General features: G+C 41.1%; 1 protein-coding gene across 9 annotated transcripts in view; it reads right to left on the bottom strand.

Annotated features, from left to right (window-relative positions):
- The window catches only part of NHSL1 (NHS like 1), a 234,445-nt gene that overhangs the window by 79,700 nt on the left and 134,366 nt on the right, over positions 1-20,379 (bottom strand). Inside the window, exon 1 of one of the 9 annotated variants that reach the window (XM_039532503.1) lies at positions 9,276-9,383. The exons of the other annotated variants lie outside the window; for them this stretch is intronic. Coding sequence (XP_039388437.1) covers positions 9,276-9,354 — 79 coding nt within the window. The 5' untranslated portion in view covers positions 9,355-9,383. Of the gene's footprint in view, positions 1-9,275; positions 9,384-20,379 lie in introns of those variants that run through there. 9 annotated transcript variants of the gene reach the window in all.

Raw genomic sequence — 20,379 nt, 5'->3', positions numbered from 1 at the left:
TGCGGGGACAGGCACTCGAGGTCCCTTGAGGAACCTGGCATTCATGTCATGGGCAAAAACCAACCTGCCCATCCACAAAAACCGAGCGGCGGATGGAAAGCCGAAATAGCAGCCGGATGGATGTTAATGGATGACAGAGACAGGCCTTGCCGCTTGAGGTGCAGAAAGCAGTCCAGGATGTCTCCACTTGGCCGTGTAGGTCACTCTAGTGGAGGGCTTTTTGCTGCTCAGCAAGACTTGCTGGACTTTGGCCGAGCACTCCTGCTCCTCTGCATTTAGCCATGCAGCTGCCAACCCATCAAGTGCAATGCTTCCAGGTTCGGGTGCAGGAGGGCGCCGTGATTTTGTGACAGCAAATCCAGCCTGAGCAGTAGCTATAATGGAGCAGCAACGGAGGCTGGCGGAATGGAAGAGGGGGTCTGCCACACAGACTGGCAATTTTCAGGACCCCTGGATGGACGGGCAACGTGACCCAGGCCAGGGTGGAGGAGAGTATGACGCTGAAGAGATCGTCAGACTCCACCACTAGCTCCTTGATCTCCAAGTCCAGGTTAGCAGCCATCTTTTAGAGCAGGGCCTGATGCTCGTTGAAGTCATTGGGGGGAGGCTGCTCGCTTGAGAGGGGCCACCACCCCCTTGTCCGGAGATGACAAAGATGAGGGGTGGCTTCCCTTTGCCTGCCAGGGGATGGCTCCTTGGGCATCGGGGCCTGCTGCAACACTCCCACATCAGACTCGGCACCGTGCTCCAATGCTGGTGCTGGCTGGGCCGGAGGCAGTTTGTCCAACGCGGCCTCAGAGGAACAGTAGGAGTATGGAACCGGCATGACAAGTATACCCCATGGGCTCCAGTACTGTCACTGGGTTGGCCACTGCCTCTGCTGCCACGCCCAGAACTATGCTGGTCTCATGGGCGTTTGGCAATTCGCCTAGGTGAGGGGCTGAACTCTCCTTCCGACTCGGACCACTACCCTTCCGGTGACCAGGGCAGAGCTGTAGATGCCAGAGTCTGTCGGCTAACCCTCGTTGGTGACCAGTAAGAAAATTGTGAGGAACGGTGCCTGCCGGAAGAGCAGTACCAGGGAGTTGGAGACTGGTGCTGCGACCGGGAACAATCCCGCACCAGGTGGATCGACACTGGGGACGCTCCGTTGCTTTAGCAGGAGGTCCCATAACCAGCTTGCCCTTAGAAACCAGGTCCATCGCGGCATAGGAGGAGCCAGGACCCCTGCCGCTCCTGGGAGTCGGAGGCGGATCCCTGGCTAGGCTAGGAGGTCCGACCACAGCGATACCCTCGTGTAGCTCTGGGGTGAGCATGTGGCCTCTAACACAGGTACTTTGCCCAACTCCTCTTTGTCCCTTAGGCTTCAGCCGCTTCTTGGGCACCAGCGAGGGGGAATGGTGCCAGGTGGGTTCTGGTGCCAGCAGTGCGCTGCGTGCCAATGCCAAAGTGCTAGGCGTGGAGTCCAACCAAAAGGGCTCCAAGGCGGGACGAAGCACAGCCTCCATGAGGATGACCCTCAAGCAGATATCCCGCTCCTTTTGAGTTTGAGAGGGAAAGTTTTTGCAGATCCTGCACTTCTCTTCTGAGAGATTCCCCCAGACACTTCAAACAGCTATCATGGGGTTCACTAATGGACATCGCCCAAGTACACAATAAACCCGGCTTAAAGCCTTGGGAAAGAGTAGAGTAACCAGATGTCCCAATTTTATAGGGACAGTGCTGATATTTGGGACTTTGTCTTATAGGTGCCTATTATCCCTCCACCCCCATCCCGATTTTTCACACTTGCTGTCTGGCCACCCTAGAAACGTGGCATGCCCCGTTCCGTGGTGAAGTCCTAGTGGGACTCTAGCTACTAAACTATTATCTAACACTTAACTTAATGGTAAAACTAAGTACTTAAGAACTAACAACAAAGATTAGACAGAACGATGGGCTGAAAGAACTGCTAATGCTTTTGCAATGCAAGACAAGGTCCTCCGACCAATGATTATGGGCAGTAAGAAGGAACTGAGAGGGCATAGGGTCAGCAGCGCCTGATATACCGACATATGAGCGTGGCACTCAAGGGGGCGCCGCAGCCAATCCTAAGGATACTGCTAAGGCAAAAGTCTCCACCGACTGTGCACATGGGTGCGCACACACCTAGAGTGGAATCAACATGAGCAAGCACTCAAAGAAGAAGATCTTTTATTGGACCAACTACTGCTGGTGTGAGAGACAAACCCTGTGTAAGCTCGAAAGCTTGTCGCTCTCACCAAAAGTTGGCCCAATCAGAGAACTAGTTAACCATAAACCAACAGTGCAGAAAATGCACCTCAGCTGCAAGCTGACTGCCTTTTATGACTTCATCTGGAACCAGCTACCTCTCTTCGAGAAGCAATCTTTCTGAACCATGACATTATAAAATAGGTTTACATTATACTGCCATAATCAATTTTTGTTGGCAAGCCTGATTCAATTAGGTGTTTGCCACTGATGAGCAGAGTCCTTAAAATGCTTGTACTTTTTCCGGTGAAGTTTTAACATTCTGCTTATTATGTTCCAGCCTTAATCTGATTTAAGTCCAATTTTTTCACATTACAGCAACTGCTCTCTGCACAGAAACACTTGCTGACTACAACACATTGGATGGAGCAATCCATGGTTAAGATTTGAAAATACACTATATTCAGCATTAAAAATGCATCTGAAGATGTTTAATCAGATTCTGTCACTGCAGTGACTACATACCCTAAACTCTAACCACCATCCTCTGCAAGAGATCTCATATCTCATTTACTTCAGATTTGAACTTGTAAGGCTCCTCCATCTGATTAATTAAAGCAGACAATCATTGCTCGAATTACAAGAGAGCCTATATAAAGATGTGTCTATACTTTGCATTCTTTCAGATGCCTCAGATTCGCACAAGTGATGTTAATGAGCTATCAAAACCTCTCCTCCACTTCTCTATAGCATATGAGTGCCACAGACTGCGTCTTGTATAACAGAACTTTCAGAGAAATGCAATATCTCATTCTTACAATGAACAAAAACGTGTATTATTTTGTTTATACCTAGCACTTGATTTAAGAGCCCGGCTATTAAAGTGTTCTCCCTTCAGCACATTTGCCTTGCTTAACCACAATGAGGCCTCTCTATTCATCTATTTGCTTTTAAGTACATTTAGCACTTTGCTAGCATCCCATCATAAAGTAAGTAGTCTTTATTCAGTACGTTTCAAGAGCATTCAGAATTGGTCTCTGTTTTCTTCCCCAACTGTCCCTACTGATAATTTTTCAGTATCTTGACCAAATTCTTTACAGTAAATCAAGAACAGGAACAGAACTTAACTTTTCAATTGCAAATATTTAAGGTTAAATTTGTCCTGCAAGGATCATTGCACCAACCCTTCTAGTGGCTTCCTCACACCCAAGAGCTGATGATATGTCAAGTCCAGCAAGGAATAGGTGTAAGGGGCAAAAACACGATAGGAGTAGGGCTGGAGCACAATGCACATTGCTGATCCCCAGCTGATAGATCCTAAGTGGCATAAATTAGAGAAATGTGGTAACTGCTCTAACTTGAACAAGGGCCAGTTCAACACTCAGCTACACCCAGAAATGAGAGCGCCATAAAGGTAACTTACAGCCACCTTTGTCTCCACAACTAGCTGTGTCAAGCAAAGACTGGACCCTTCATTGTCATGGGTAAATCACTGGGTTACTCTGGCATTTGCTTAAATAATTACTAATAATTGGGAAATTTAGTTCCTACAGTGATGGACACACTAGAAAGAAACAGTAAAGAGAGAGAAAGACATTCACAGGCAGTTAACAATAAAAAAGCCAGACTTTGTTCTGAAGGCTCCATTAGTTTATAACTTAGTTTAATTAGTCATGTTCTTTACACTAAGGCCTTGTCTACACTACAAAGTTTTGTCAGCAAAGGCTGTCTTTTGCCAACAAAACAGGGGAGGTGTACACACTACAAAACTACTTTTGGTGGAAAAACTCTGCTGTTTTGTCAACAAAATAAAACCACCTCAACGAGAGGCATAAAGCCTTTTGCCGCAGAGTTAAAGTGACAAAGGGTCAGTGTAGACTGCTGTTCATTTTGTCGACAGAACTGGCTTCCGCCAGTATCCCACAATGCCTGCCCTGACCACTCTGTTCATTGTTTTGATCTCGGCTGCCCGGCAGGCATGCGCCCATCACCTTTCAAAGCTCTTAGGAAGTATCTGACAGCTGAGGGTGCTGCTCTGTTTGGGGAACAAAGAGCAAATCATTAAGGTGGAATGCTCCTGTTCTGCAGGCATGCAGATCAGGCTGCTTCAGGAGAGACTGCTGTGCTGAGCAGAGATGTGGGGCTGTTGTCTGGCAGGGTATCCCCTCCGCCTTCCTCAGGATAGGTCAGTCAGCCTGCTGTCTCCCCTGCCTCCGACAAACCACTCTCGTTTCCTTCCCCACGCCCCCTCACTTCAGTTGAAAAAGTGGTGGACAATCTACTAGGCTGCGCTGGAACCATGGGATTGAGAAACCTGCACCATGTGACGCTGTACCTGCCCCATGAGGCATTGCAAACCCTTCCCAAATCACCCTGCAGCCAGTTGCACAGTGGGATAGCTACCCACAGTGCACTGCTCTCTGTGTCGATGCAAGAGCTGTTAGTGTGGATGCACTCTGCTGACACAAGGAGCTAGTGTGGACATGCAAGAGTGGTTTAATTAAAGCACTTTAATTAAAGCAACATAACTTTTGCTGACAAAATTTGATAGTGTAGACAAGGCCTTACTCTCACACAGACATTTTCTGAATAGTAGACTACATTATTATACAGGTAGATGCAAAAAACAAAAACAAAAAAACAAACAAAAAGCACCTTATACCTAAGATTGGACCCTTGGTGTCTTCAGAAGGTGTAATAACACAAAAAGAAAACATTTTCCATCTCATGTTGCTACTAAGTAATAAAAACTCTGAGAAGTTTCTTAGCAGGAGCTACCAATGTCAAACATAATCTAACACTCCTAAAAACACACTCCTCAAACAAGAAAATAATATGTCTCCCTCCCAGTATACTCAGCTGTCACAAAAAACAGATGAAACTGTTCAGTTAACTTAGTAATAAACACACACAGGTTCCATTCCTGGCAACCTGTCAATTCAGGGATAAAACACAGTTTCAACCTAACTTCTCTCTTGGGAAACCAATCAGCAACCAATCTAGGCTGATGGGTTTTTTTATAATCATGGATAAGTAAGGATGTCTCTGTCACTTGCTTTGCTGACCTACTGATTTGTTGTTGTTTTTTCTTGAGAGAAGGAAGATTATTGAAAGACGCATGATTCCTATTCCTGGACTCTGCTTGATTTCATACCCTGATTACTTATAAGAAATGGGTCAGTAATGACGGCAGAGGAACAGAGTCATGGACACTGGACCAAGGCAAGGCTAGCAACATAGAACCCTCATTTTACAATGTCAAATTTAAATATACTATAGTTATTTAAACTACAAAATAATAAAGAAATCTTACTTAAATGTTTGGGATTATTACCGCAGAACACAGAGTACTTCCCCACCCGTCAAATAAGGGTGGCCGGTTAACTTGTGAGAAAGTTCAGTAATTTGACCACACTGTGCTTTAAAACAACCTCAGTATTATGGAGTGCCTTTTCAGCACGGTAAATCAGTACTGTGAAACCACCTGAAATGCTGTTCTCACTCCGCTTGATAAGGACCCCAATGGGAGGCTTTTATCAACAGAGATAAAACCCAGCCAATAAGCACGTACTGTGCTCTGCGGTTATCACTAACTGTTCCCAGAAATTCCTTCAGCTCTTAAACACTTTTGTTCCTTAAAATAAAAATTAACAAATTTAAAAATTGAACAAACTCTACTATCTAAAGGTTAAACATTCAGTACTTGTCCAATGGGGGTGGTTTACGCTTGTTCTTCATAGTGCTTGCAACTTGTGCCTTAATTATGATTGGTCTGTATGCTCTTTTATTGTCTTAAATGAGGAAATGGGGGTGGAGAGATGGCAGGCAAAAAAACTGTTCCTGAGTCCCTCCGGAATGCATACATCCTGTGAAGACTAGTGCAGTAGGGCATCACACAAAAAAGCACAAGCAGTTCTCTTGGAGAAATCTGCACAGCATACTCAGAAACTGAATCATAGAAATAGATGAGCTGATGGCTGAAGCTTCCTAAGGTCTTATTTTCACAACTATGCATCTCTCAGTCACAACCATGTAATGCTTTAACATTTATATGATTTTAATTCCTAGTTCAGAGTTCATTAAGCACTGATCCAATTGTATTAGTTAGTGAGTCAAACAGCCCCACAATGAATCACAAATATCCAAATATGAATGAAAAGAGAGACCAAAACACTTGTTAAATTTAAGCAGATGGAATGATTTCAAATGCTTATTTGAAAAAGGAACTAAGATCACCAATGCACATTTAACATATACTTTTAACTACCGTAGTAACTACTGCTTTCACAATTGGTTCACCTCTTATCTTCCTTCCTGCTCCACCTCCGCTCCCTTGCAGGAGAATTTCATTATTAAGACACAACAGGATGGGGGGTGGGGGTTCCTTCCACATATGCAACAAAGAGAAAGGAGTGAAAAGCTCTCTGCAGGATTTCTGAGTGGTCTATCTATTTTTCTTAATCTTAACTTCATAGTCTGAAGAAGCAGGTTCAAACAGAACAGCTATTCTACATATCTTGAATGTAATTAAAACTGAAACATACCAAAAGGTCATTGCTAAGGGACCAGCTCTGTACTATGTAACATGCTAAGTTATCCTGTGTAGTTCAGGAGTAGCAACTAACACCAGGATCAGATATTAAAAGACAAAAATTATCTGTAAAGGGTCCTTTGTAAAATTAAATTTAGGAAAAAGTATAGTCTTATACACGGAAAAATACGGTACATCCTGTGAAGACTAGTGCAGTAGGGCATCACACAAAAAAGCACAAGCAGTTCTCTTGGAGAAATCTGCACAGCATACTCAGAAACTGAATCATAGAAATAGATGAGCTGATGGCTGAAGCTTCCTAAGGTCTTATTTTCACAACTATGCATCTCTCAGTCACAACCATGTAATGCTTTAACATTTATATGATTTTAATTCCTAGTTCAGAGTTCATTAAGCACTGATCCAATTGTATTAGTTAGTGAGTCAAACAGCCCCACAATGAATCACAAATATCCAAATATGAATGAAAAGAGAGACCAAAACACTTGTTAAATTTAAGCAGATGGAATGATTTCAAATGCTTATTTGAAAAAGGAACTAAGATCACCAATGCACATTTAACATATACTTTTAACTACCGTAGTAACTACTGCTTTCACAATTGGTTCACCTCTTATCTTCCTTCCTGCTCCACCTCCACCTCCGCTCCCTTGCAGGAGAATTTCATTATTAAGACACAACAGGATGGGGGGTGGGGGTTCCTTCCACATATGCAACAAAGAGAAAGGAGTGAAAAGCTCTCTGCAGGATTTCTGAGTGGTCTATCTATTTTTCTTAATCTTAATTTCATAGTCTGAAGAAGCAGGTTCAAACAGAACAGCTATTCTACATATCTTGAATGTAATTAAAACTGAAACATACCAAAAGGTCATTGCTAAGGGACCAGCTCTGTACTATGTAACATGCTAAGTTATCCTGTGTAGTTCAGGAGTAGCAACTAACACCAGGATCAGATATTAAAAGACAAAAAATTATCTGTAAAGGGTCCTTTGTACCAAACTAGAAATTCTAATAAAACAAACCAACTATAAATCTGTATTGATAAAACTGCATTTATGCTTCCATGAGCTCCATCAGTGGGTCTGTTTCCTAAAATATTATAGCAGGAGACAGATTAGCTACAACAATATCATGATTTCTTTTTATATGAAATAACTCAGCATTTTCCCCAATACACATATTATAGATATTTCATATAATTTTGCTGTCATTCTTTTTCTTTTTCCCTTTGACTAAACCAGAGCTGCCCTTGTGCTCTTAGATACAAAACTCAACAGATGAACTACTCAGCAGGACCCTCTAGGTTATGTTTCTTCAGTTACATTTTGAGAAATTATTTCTTCTTTAAACAGGGCAGGGATATCTATTCAATAACAGGTCAAGATCATTCCCTTCTTGGCACAGAACACCAGTGGAAGCATGCTTGGTACTAGACAGAAGAATGCTAGAAGGCAGAAAACTAGAGCTATGTCTAATTTCACTTATCAGAATTAGTATTGTATGGCTAGGTAGTGTTTTTCAATTGTTGGTGATAAACAGACATCATCAGAAGATCAGCTTGAGAGCAAAGAGGAAAAGAAAATCAATACAGCTGCGAATGAATTAATTCACTTTTTCCAAACAAAGCCTAGTGCCATTAAGCCCAGCAGGTTTTTGCAAGGGATGTTTTCCTTGCCTTGTGCACATTTTGCTCATATACTTTTCTGAACAACCACTCCATGAACAGCTGGGTGCCTTTGCTTGGATGGACAGAGAAAAGGGGAGGCAAGCAATGATGTAATGCTCAACTGGCTGTTGTTAACCATTAGAGATTCTTTCCTCTCCGTCTTCTATCTCAATCTCTATTTACTAATGGAACCTGACCTTTCCAAAAAAAGATTAATTATGACTCAGGAATTCTTCTCCTCACATGCAGAAGAAAAAAACCTTAGACATAAAGGGCTTTTCTAAAAGCACTCATCTATTGCACCAATAGCAGTTTTCATCTAAATGGAGATTTAACATCTATGAAGCAAGTCTACCTTTTCCTTTGGTTTAATTTTTATCTTCTGCTTTGAATATTAATTACTTCTCTAGTTCTTTAAAATGTAAGTAATATGGCAACAATCCATCAATACAAAACACTGTTTTGCTAAAAAAAACCTGAATAATTAAACTGATGCAGGTTCCCAAGAGCTCTCAAACATGGTCACACCACAGCATAGAGACAAAACCACGGCATCTTCACTTTTCAGTTACATAGCAAAAAGCACTGCCCACAGTTTTATATTACTTGAAACAGTATGTTTGTTGTAAACGAGATTAATTTTCTAATCACATTATCGTACAAAAAAACAATGACACTTTATCCGCTTAGACAAGTATGAATCTGATTCAATTACTGAATTTAACCAATATTTGTTTAAAAGGACTTGATTCCATCTCATATTTATTTTTTCCAAATGATGATGATCACGAGAGAACATAATACTAAAACTTAAATATTAACTAAAAGGACATAATCCATTCTTACTTGGCCAGTAGGAATTGTCTTCTCTGTTCATTAACTTTTTCTTGAGGCGCCCATGAAGTTTGATGTGACTATTCCCCATTTTGTTTGAATACAGTGGGATAAGTTCCTCTTCATCATCATTACGGTTGGCCTGCCACTTGCTTCTGTGCAAACACCCAACCATCGGGTCTGACGGCAGGCAGTGCACATAAGCAATCATTGTAAAATGCTGCTCCTTAGTATGTCCTTAGTATTCCCAATGGCTAGATTGGAGCAGAAGGAGTGGCCTGTCCATAACCTTTCAAATGGACAGAGGAAAAGATTATGTTGGACAAAGATTTTGCTCTCCTCCTCAGTTAAGTAAGCAAAACGATTTAATTTGTGAGCTGTTTTGAACTGGATTTTATAATCCTTAAAAAATAATCTGACTAAGCATATGACTTTTTAGGTGCTGGACACAGCAATATTTTCTTACTCTCAGCCTGATTCTTGCAGCGAAGAAACACAAAAATATCAGCAGCACAAAGCTGTGAAGCAGATCCATCTGCAACAGATTTCAAACTTGTTCCTTGGTGCTCCCACTAAAGTCTGCTGCTTCTCTTAAGCTTTATCCCAGATTATATGTCACCCTCTAAATAACAGGTACTAACTATGGACACACACAGATGGTCATATCTTAGAAGTTTATTCAAGGCTAACTTAGTATGATCACTGCAACAGGAACAGCTACAGAATCATAACCTGAAAGGAATCTGTCTTGATTAAGGACATTTAAATTATTTCTGCATGCAGGTTAAAGAAAAGGAAAAGAAAGTAAGTAAATGTTTGGATTTTACATATGTGGACAGGAGTAAGGATATCAGATTTTAAAATCTGAATCCCAATATGTGTTACAAAAATTGTAGTAAATAACTCAGTTTAGTCTGTGGCTATATTTATAGTGAATAATTAAATAAAATCGGATATATATCACTTAGCATTTTATAAGCGCTATACAAACAAATTAATGAATCTTTGTAACACTCCTGTGAGGTAGGTAGGTATCCATATTTAAAGATGAAGACAAACAACCTCACAGAGGTTTAGTAATTTGCCCATGCTTTAAGTGGAAAAGTCAGGATTAGAATTCAAATATTCCCCGTTACTAATCTCAGATTCATTCTACTAGTCCATGCTACGTCTCCTAAACATTGTGATACCTGTGATTAGCATTTTAAATAATGGGACCTATGTATATGTAGCTACATCAGTCTTGATACTATCACTCCCTCTATTTTTGTGCATATGCATACGCTAGTGCAGGTATAATGATAATCTTCCTTTTCCTCCATATTAGCTGAACTGGGTTAAGATTTTAGGAAATACTTCTGTGGTACCAGATGTAATTATAGAGTGATTTTCCAACAAATTCAAAATTCCAGGGAAGGGAGGGGGAAGAGACAGAACAAATCACTGGGTAGGATGATCCCCACTTGGAGCAAACATTTTCCATTAGTTGATTTTACAGATTTACTTTGTATTTTTGGTAAAACTGGAGGGAGAGAGGGGAAGAGGGAAGGAGGAATCAGGGTGTTTTAAAATAATCTTAATGTGAGAACGTCAAGCTTTTTTCCATAGCGCGGATCACATCTAAGGCTGTGGCTACACTTAGCGCTTCAAAGCGCTGCCGCGGCAGCGCTTTGAAGCGCTAAGTGTAGTCAAAGCGCCAGCGCTGGGAGAAAGCTCTCCCAGCGCTGTCCGTACTCCACCTCCCTGTGGGGAATAACGGACAGTGCTGGGAGCCGCGCTCCCAGCGCTGGGGCTTTGACCACACTGGCGCTTTGCAGCGCCGCAATTTGCAGCGCTGGAGAGGGTGTGTTTTCACACCCTGCTGCAGCGCTGCAAATTTGTAAGTGTAGCCAAACCCTAAACAGATTGTTTCATGGACCACCTCCCCAACATCCGATTCACATCCCCTCCCATTCACCATCACAGAACATCTTTCTGACAACTACAGCAATTGCTTACATGCAAAAGTACATGAATGTTATGTAAATATTTATGTATATTATAAGGCTTTTCCTGCTCCCCTGCTGATATGCAGAAGCCACTTTGGGCAGGCCCAAAAACCCAGACTACAAATACAAGAGAGGGTGGTAGAAACCAGATGATTTCCATGTTCCAAACTCTTAATAAAATCAAACAGGATAACTTATTGGTCAGAAGACCCAATAGCATTTAACATGCACTTCTCTAGACCAGACATGTTCAATTATCCATGTTTTCAAATGTGTGCCCCTGCAGTAATGCTAATACACGATAATGGGATCAGTACTGAAATCCAGTTTTAAAGAGTATATTTACCATGTGGTAGGAATTAATGTCTGCACCTAAGCTTTAAATAAAGACTAAACACTTTTTTCTGTGAATCCTGAACATGCACGCTTACAATATGCATGTACTAGAAGTTATGGTCATTAAATTCTGAGTTACTCGCAAATACAAAATCACGAAGACTTAAAAAGAAACCGCAGTTTCATTCTTTGTGTGTGATAACTCATTTCTAGTACATTGCAAACTCTCCCCCACTGCCAATTCTTAGTTTGAAACTCTTAATAAAAAGAAAAATAAATCTTGTACACTGTCTGATAATACATTGTGGGTGAAATCTTGGCTCCATTGAAGTCAATAGCAAAACTCCCATTGACTTCAAAGAGGCCAGGATTTCACCTTGTATCTTCAAAAGCAGCCCCTGAATAAAATTCTTACCGTTTCACTGCAGCTTTCATATTGTTTTCTTTTTCTAAACAAAGCTGTCAATACCTTTTTCAACCTTGAACTGTCATTTACACACAGACCCAAAAAACAGCACTTATTTCCTGCATTACCTGTTTTTAAATAATTTAACTACTAGTAAAATAGGTTATTAACTTGTTACCGCATTCAAGGTCTTAATAGCCAGCTTTCTATTACTCTATTTTTAACCATTTCCTTATTTTCAAGGAACAATGGTCCTAACAATTAGGTCCTAACAATTAGGGAGAAAAATGATCACATTTCACATAAAACTGTCAGGGGCTGACAGAATCACAAGAGTGTGAACATTTAAGCCTTGTCTACACTGCCACTTACAGCGCTGAAACTTTTTTCGCTCAGGGGTGTGAAAAAAACACACCCTGAGTGATGCAAGTTTTAGCGCAGTGGCAATGTAGACAGTGCTACAGCGCTGGTAGCTATTCCCCTCGCAGAGGTGGTTTTATTACAGCACTGGGAGAGCTCTGGGCTCTCTCCCAGCGCTGGAGCCATGACTACACAGCCTAGAATGTGTCTAGGCATTCCCAAGATCTCAAAACAGTGAGTGATGCTGAATCTCACATGTACTATAACACAGAGTGTGGGTATATATATATTTACATATATATATATAGACACACACAGAGTATTATAAACACAAATTACAGCTAATTCTCACTGACACATTGGATCCACATCACCTTCAGACTTGTTGACAATTTATCTTTGAGTGCATTAAATAAGAAATTCTATCATCATCATGTATGCTATGTAGATCCTTTGGATAGTCCAAAAGACATATCCCTACAACTTCCACACCTTTATTATGCTAACATCATACACAGCTGTGACCGGTGAGAGTGTCCAAAGACCCCAAGGGTAGAACAGGGGATCTAGATTCCAAAGAATAAGCAATTGAATCAACTGATTTTACACAGTGTTATTGTGTATAAAAATATGCCAAGTAAGATCTTTTAGGAAAGACTGTAATGTTCTGAACTTGATGGTCATTATGAAATATGTATAGAATAGTATGCTCCTGACCAGTACTACAATTGCAAGTACACCTCACAGCAGGGTAAGGTCTCCTCCAACCCTCACAGTTCAAAGTACTTCAAGTACCCATCCATTGTCTAGCCAGGAAAAGACAGTTGTGAACCATTAGAGTTAATGGGAAAACAGTGAAACAACTTGAAACTGAAAAGAAAAGCCCTGAGTATGTCTACAGTGCAATTAAAAGCCTGCAGCTGGCCAGGCCAGCTGACTCCAGCTCTCATTTCAGGGCTTCTTAACTGCAATGTAGACTTCCAGAGTCAGACTGGGGCCCAGGCTCTAGGACCATGCATGGTGGGAGGGTCCCAGAACTCAGACTGCAGCCCAAGCCTGGAAGTCTACACTGCAATTAAACAGCCCCTTAGCCCGAGCCCCTTAGCCCAAGTCAGCTGGCATGGGCCAGCCTCAGGTTTTTAACTGCAGTGTAGACATACCCCAAGTTCAGGAAAACCAAGAGAGAAGGGAATTTTCATCACAATGAACCACCATAGACTAAGGTCTGGTCTACACAAGAAAATTAGGTTGGCTTAAACTAAATCAGTCAGGAGTGTGAAAAATTCACACCTCCAAGTGGCGTTGTTAAGCCAACCTAAGTCCTTGTACAGACAACACTAGGTTGACAAAAGAATTCTTCTGTTAACCTAGCTACCACCTCTCAAGGAGTTGGATTGCCTATGCTGACAGCCCCCCTCCAGTCGGCGGAGGTACTGTCTACACTGAAACGCTACAGCAGCACAACCCTGAGAGAAAGAAAAACTACAAGTCCTTAAAAGAGAAGGATTTTGGCATGATGGACATCCAGGTACTAGGGGCCAGCATCCAGGCAGGGTGCTGTCTGTGAACCGCTGGATCCCCTCTAGGACAGGGGGCATGCTCTTCAGAAGCAATAGGTAACTTATATTAGGGGGAGACAGTGACAGAGCCCCTTACTGGTCTGAGTATCCCCAAAACGTAACAGCATAAGTCAAAATACCACTAGAAGTTAACTATCGGTGCATGCACAACAGCAACATTTTAAAGGAAAAGGGGTACTTTAAGAATGTATACGTGGTATTCAGCGATTACTCAGAGCCAGCAGACTGATAGAAGTCCGCTTCATTCAATGTCTAAGGGCTTGGCTACATTGGAGAGTTGCAGCGCTGGTGAGGGCTTTACCCGGATCGGCGGGTAGCAATTGACTTCTCGGAGTTCGATATATCGCGTCTCATCTAGACGCGATATATCTAACTCCGAACGCGCTCCCGTCGACTCCGGAACTCCACCACCGCGAACGGCGGTGGTGGAGTTGACGGGGGAGCCGCGGACGTCGATCCCGCACCGTGAGGACGGGTAAGTAGTTCGAACTAAGGTAGTTTGACTTCAGCTACGCTATTCGCGTAGCTGAAGTTGCGTACCTTAGTTCGACCCTCCCCACCCCAGTGTAGACCAGGCCTTAGTCACCATCCACACTTGCAAGGCACATACAGCGCTGCATCTCCCTGGCTGCAGCGCTGGCTGTACTCCTGCTCTGCCTCGGGTATAACTATTGCAGCGCTGGTGATGCAGCGCTGGAGTGCAAGTGTAAACAGTGATTAATCTTACTACGCTGTAAATGACCTCCGGAATTTTCCCATAATGCTTTTAACTAAATTACTCTTTGTTTTGTTATGATGCCTCTCTTTGTTTTGTTGTGAACTCGGGGCTCCGGGAGCTGCTTATCTAAAAAACAAACACAGCTCCTGTTTGCTGTGAATGAGGCAGGCAGGGGGATGAATGTCTACAGCTAGTGTTTGCTTGAGGAGAGAAACAGCATGGTGGGGTGGGGAGGGGGGGAAAGGGAGTCCATCGGAGCAGCTGCTTATCTGGTCTGCAGGCTATTTGCATTTAAGAGTGAATGAGGGGTTGAGGAAATGGTCAGATTTTGCAAGGCAGGGAGCTGACACAGAATTTGCAAGGCAGGCTTTGCAAGGCAGGGAGCTGACAAACAGTGTCGGCTCCAAAAATCCACTCTCTCTCTCCCCCGCTCCCTGTCACACTCCATCCCACCCCCCTCTTTTGAAAAGCACGTTGCAGCCACTTGAACGCTGGGATAGCTGCCCATAATGCACCACTCCCAACAGCGCTGCAAATGCTGCAAGTGTGGCCACACTGCAGCGCTGGTAGCTGTCAATGTGGCCACACACCAGCGCTTTCCCTACACAGCTGTATGAACACAGCTGTAACTCCCAGCGCTGCACATCTGCAAGTGTAGCCATGGCCTAAGTTCTAACTGATCAGCATTGCAAGCTATGAACCCCTGTATAACATAACAATCAGTTCCAACTAGCTTTTGCTAGGGCCTCTTAATGGTACAGTTCCCCACAGCATATTGCTAAATGTTGCCCTATTTTGATAGTTATTCTATTTTAAGGGTGGTTGGCTTAATGTGTTTTGTCTTTTTTTTTTTTTAAACCAATTTAAGTAAGATTCCACTTTATTTAAAAAAGTAACATTTCTCAGACTAAAATCTGCAAAACACCGACCCCAAGCAACTGACTCATGTAAATAAAATGGTTCACAGAGCACTTAGTCACATAGCGAGTAACAACAGTACTTATTGCTTATATGATAGAAATAAAACTCAGCACTTACATCATCCATTTTTCTTTGTCAAAGAGCTGTATAAACATTAGCTAATCTTTAGAACATCTTTGCCACGCAGGAATTATTATCCTGATTTTACAAATGGATGACTTGATCCACAGCAGGAAAAGTTAACAATGTTCAACACCACAGAAGGAGTCGGTGTTAGAGAATGGATTAGAATACAGCAGTTACTGGCTCCCAAACCTGTATGCAGATCTTACCTCTTTCTGGGGCACTAGTTTAATTCCCAACATGTTCACACTCAGGGCTAGTCTACAGTGGCAATGTTAAAGCGCTGTCGCAGCAGCGCTTTAATGTGGCTTTTGGGGGTCGCGGCAAAGTGGTGTGGCTCCCAGCGCTTGTACACTGTCTACACTGGCACTTTACAGCGCTGAAAGTTGCAGCGCTGCAAATTGCCAGTGTAGACAAGCCCTTAATCATGCATTTGAAAAAATAAACAAACAAAAAGGCCTTACATTTTCAGCCCAATACATGTTTTAGAAAAAGAAATAAAAATGAACCCTTCAACTGAGATGCTGACACGGACTTTTTACTTTTATTGTTCTTAAAGTACAGTAATTCAAACATGTGAATAGCTTTTACCATAAATACCAAAAGATATCTATCAACACAGAGCATGAAAGATTTAGGGAGTGACTACGGACTTCACAGTCAGGCTCTGCAACAGCTTCATGCTGTTCAGGACACAACTGTCCCCACATGATCTGACCTTAAAGTCTATGATTCTGTGAACATCACATTCTCTGGCATTAGCTCCAATCCTGACTCTCTTGTGGAATTAAAAAATATATAAATATATATTATGTATTTGTGACTAACACTGAATGCAGTTAACTTTCATTAAAAAATCAAGGTGCGCACACAGACACACACACAATGTTGCATCACAAGATTTAAACAATAAAAAACCTAAACAATATGTAATATACAAAACCAAGATTAATGGTGTTAGTGTGCATAACAACTCAGGTATAAATCCACACACAGAGAAGGAACTTGACCAGTTTAATTCCTGGTGTCCAAATAGGCAGATGTATGCTCAAAATGTGACCTGAAAGCACAATCCCAACGTTCTGCAGAACCTGCTCAATACACCATGCACCCATAAAACCAGCAGAGAAGCTTGCTACTAAACAAACTAAGCTGAGTATACACATTCACCTCCCTCTCTCTGTACTGAACAAAGCCCTGATAAATAAAAAATGCAATGTTAATCTAAGTTAAAACAAGTGGCTGAAAGTTTTTTTTTTTTTTTTTTGTGAAAAACTGATCTTTATTTTCCAGAAATATACAAACTTATTCTCTCATTTCCCCATCTTCTTCTTCTTCTTCTACTCCTCTGATGTACAGGACATTGTTAAACCTTATCAAAACTTCACCACGGTGTCCTGACAATGCACCATCGATGTTGTGAGGAATTAAAGCGTTGGGGAAAAAAATCAAGTTTCCAACACTTACAAAGCAGCATGGCCACACCAATACCATCTCAACTACACTGCCTTCATGTGCATTTCAGGACTCCGCTCAAAATAGCCATCCTTGGTTTTTAAACCTTCCATAGACTAGCTTGCAGACTACCCCACTGACCTGGTGTCTCTGTTTCTGTCCCCAGCCTTCTTCCTGTCCCCTCATGTAATCTTTCAACTGATGGTGGGAGAGCCATCTCTTCTGCTGTTCTTGTCATGTGGAACAGCCTTCCCATATCTCCCTACACCATCAACTCTGTTCTCAGCTATGATCATATAATTTCCCTCTCTTCTATACCTCTTAATTTCACTCTTCCTCTGCTATAATTTATTATTTAATTCTATTACTATTATTTAACCCAATAAAGCATTTTGGGATCACATGAAAGATACTACTGAAAATAATAATAAAAAAACATTTTGCAAGATACCGTTTACAGTCCCTGGCCATTTAAAAATACACTTAAACATATATTTCAGTCATCTTTACTTTCAGTTAAAAAAAGGTCTATTTTAACCGCAACAATCAATGTCATGTGTTTGATATTAGCTTTGCAATGTTTAAACAAGAAAGCAAACAAAACCAGCTGTATAAGCAGTAGGTAAATGAGTAGAATCCTACAGTTTTCCTCTTTATCCTTGTTGCCACACAGAGGCAAGACTTTTGCTGAGAAAGATTGTTTCAGTTAGTATAATTCGTGAATCAAATTTTGGGTCAAAAAAAGTAATTAGAGATGCAGAAGCAATTTGACAATTGTTCTAATGAGAAGTTATTACTGGTGGCTGTTAAAACAGAAGCTATTATGCTACATTATTTTAGGGGCTTGGTCCCATGCAGCTGTTGTGGCATCTGAAACGTGGAACGAAAGATGATCTGCCCCAAAAAAAAAAAATGTTCTAATCTGAAGCAACAATGGAATGACAAAGCTGGTAATGCTGGTACACCCAAGCACCACTAAAGCAAAGGATTCATTTACATCTGTGAAAAACAGCTCATTTTACAGCTCACATTAAATGGCAATTCAGACACAGTTGCGGCAGGATTACCAGTGTCAGGCCTGCTTATTAAACCCATTACCATGGTAACAGAAGAAAGTAGTCTCCCCACTACCACTCCCTTCACAATCTCTTTATGGATTTAAAAGGCCAAAGAGGAAAGCTTTTTTTTTTTTTTTTGGACACAGCAGTGTGAAAATAGCTTCATTTCCTTTCCAAAGCTTTTCCGCACTTAAAAGTCATAGTGCAATTGAATTTTCAAAATAAAAATAAAGCAAAATAATAGACTCTCCAGGGTCAGCGTTATAAATGGCCTTTTGTTAGGAAATGGAAAGATGTATTATTCTGATGCTACCACTATGGCTTATGAATTAGAAGCTCTGTTCAGTCCACCTTTGTATGTTATCACTGTAATTATAAAAACAGTGCCATCTACTGGTCAATCACAAAACTACATGAAGGCCCAATCCTGCACAATACTGAGTCGGAAGCATTTTTCCTGTCCCATGAAAAATTGAGATTTTGAACATTTTTCCTGCCCCAAATCAGGACAAAAAGGCAAAATCTCAAAAATTTCACAAACCAGTCTTTTTTTTTTTGGACTCAGGCAATCAAAAGGTTTTGTTTCTATTTCAAATGTTTTTATTTGTTTAAACTAAAATTTCAAAATGAAAAGTCATTCAGAACTGGGAAATTAAACATTTTGTTTCAAATATGTCAAAAGATTTTTTTTGCAATTTCAAAACCTTTTAACAAATCAAGAAATTCATCAAAACTGACCCTTTCCCACGTACAGTTTGAGTTTCAATGAACTAGCATTTTCCAACAAAATAAAGTTCACCAGTAAATTCCCGACCAGTGCTAATCAAGGGTACTTTGCATCTCACAGGATCCAAAGCATCACAGCATGATTTTTAAAGTTTTGAGGAGGTTTTGGTGGGCTGTTTTTAAAACTTATTATGGTACAATGAGTTGCATGCAGACAATTGCCTTTCGAACTTGTGTAAGCCAGAAGTGGAGTTCAGTTTCACTACTGAGTACTCACAGTAAATGTGTGTCACAAGCATTATCAGAAGGTATAAATACAGGAGTTCAGCATTACTTCACCTTTTTATATATCTATTGTTTGTTGTAGCTTGGAAAACAGTAGTTTTGGCCAAGCATGACAAACACATCTAGATCTAACAGATAAGTCATTTTCACATTTCCAGAGCAGACTACTCCAGACTCAAGTGCACACCCTTTGGGTTCTGCAAGGTGGAAGAATTTGATAGATGTCATTTTCCTATGACAAGGTTGTGAGCTACTAAAAGAAAAGTAGATTCTAATACCCTCATGCCGGCTGCATATTATTTAACATTTATACTCTATAGTACAGTACCTTATTTGGTAAGAAGTCTCCTTGCAACGAATGGGACTGCTTGTGGAGTCTGGTACTTTTCAAGGTAAGCAGAATGACAGAATTTGGCCCTCAATTAGCAGAGATAATTAAACTGTATTTTCAGTTTTACAGCCAAAATTGTCATCACTGCATGGTTTGGTTAATGATTACCTTTTAAAATAAGAACCTTCTCGTAACCACTCTTCTTAATGTGAGTTTAAAGCATGGAGGAATTTTTGTTGTTCTTATTTTTATAAGGCCAAAATCTAAGAAGATGTATTTGACACAACTAGTAACCATGTGGTAAATCCATCCCCCCTCCCATCATAAATTTGTTTCAATATAACAGTTCCAGTTCCATCTTGGAAACACGCTAAAACCTGAACTTTAGCAACATCACCACAGTACATTAATTGGTCTTGAATAATACCTTGTATCAATAAATATTATTATTTTAAGCAATAATGGTACAGCAGAAAACACAGTATTCTTTGCAAATCTAAAGTATTATATTATTTAACATCTCAATTATTGGAGAAACACATCTCTGAGACAAACCGGTAGAATTAGCTGCTTATGGTACATATACTTTACAACTGTCCAGAGGAGGGGAAAAAAAATGTGTTGGAAAGAAGAATTAGATTAGCTCTACTATTTATAGATCCTGGCAGAGTGCAGCATCTAATTCCTTCAGCAAGGGCAATGACAAAAATATGTGCTGCTATTAACAAAGGAAAGGTAAATCTGGTAAGCAGCAGTGCAAGTTAGCAGTACTTAATTCCAAAATAAACAGTCAAACCCCATAAGAGCAATAAACTTCTGTCCAGTGTTA

This window comes from Mauremys reevesii, linkage group 3, assembly GCF_016161935.1.
Source record: "Mauremys reevesii isolate NIE-2019 linkage group 3, ASM1616193v1, whole genome shotgun sequence".
Taxonomy (NCBI): Eukaryota; Metazoa; Chordata; order Testudines; family Geoemydidae; genus Mauremys; species Mauremys reevesii.
This window is presented reverse-complemented; position numbering and strand designations above follow the sequence as displayed.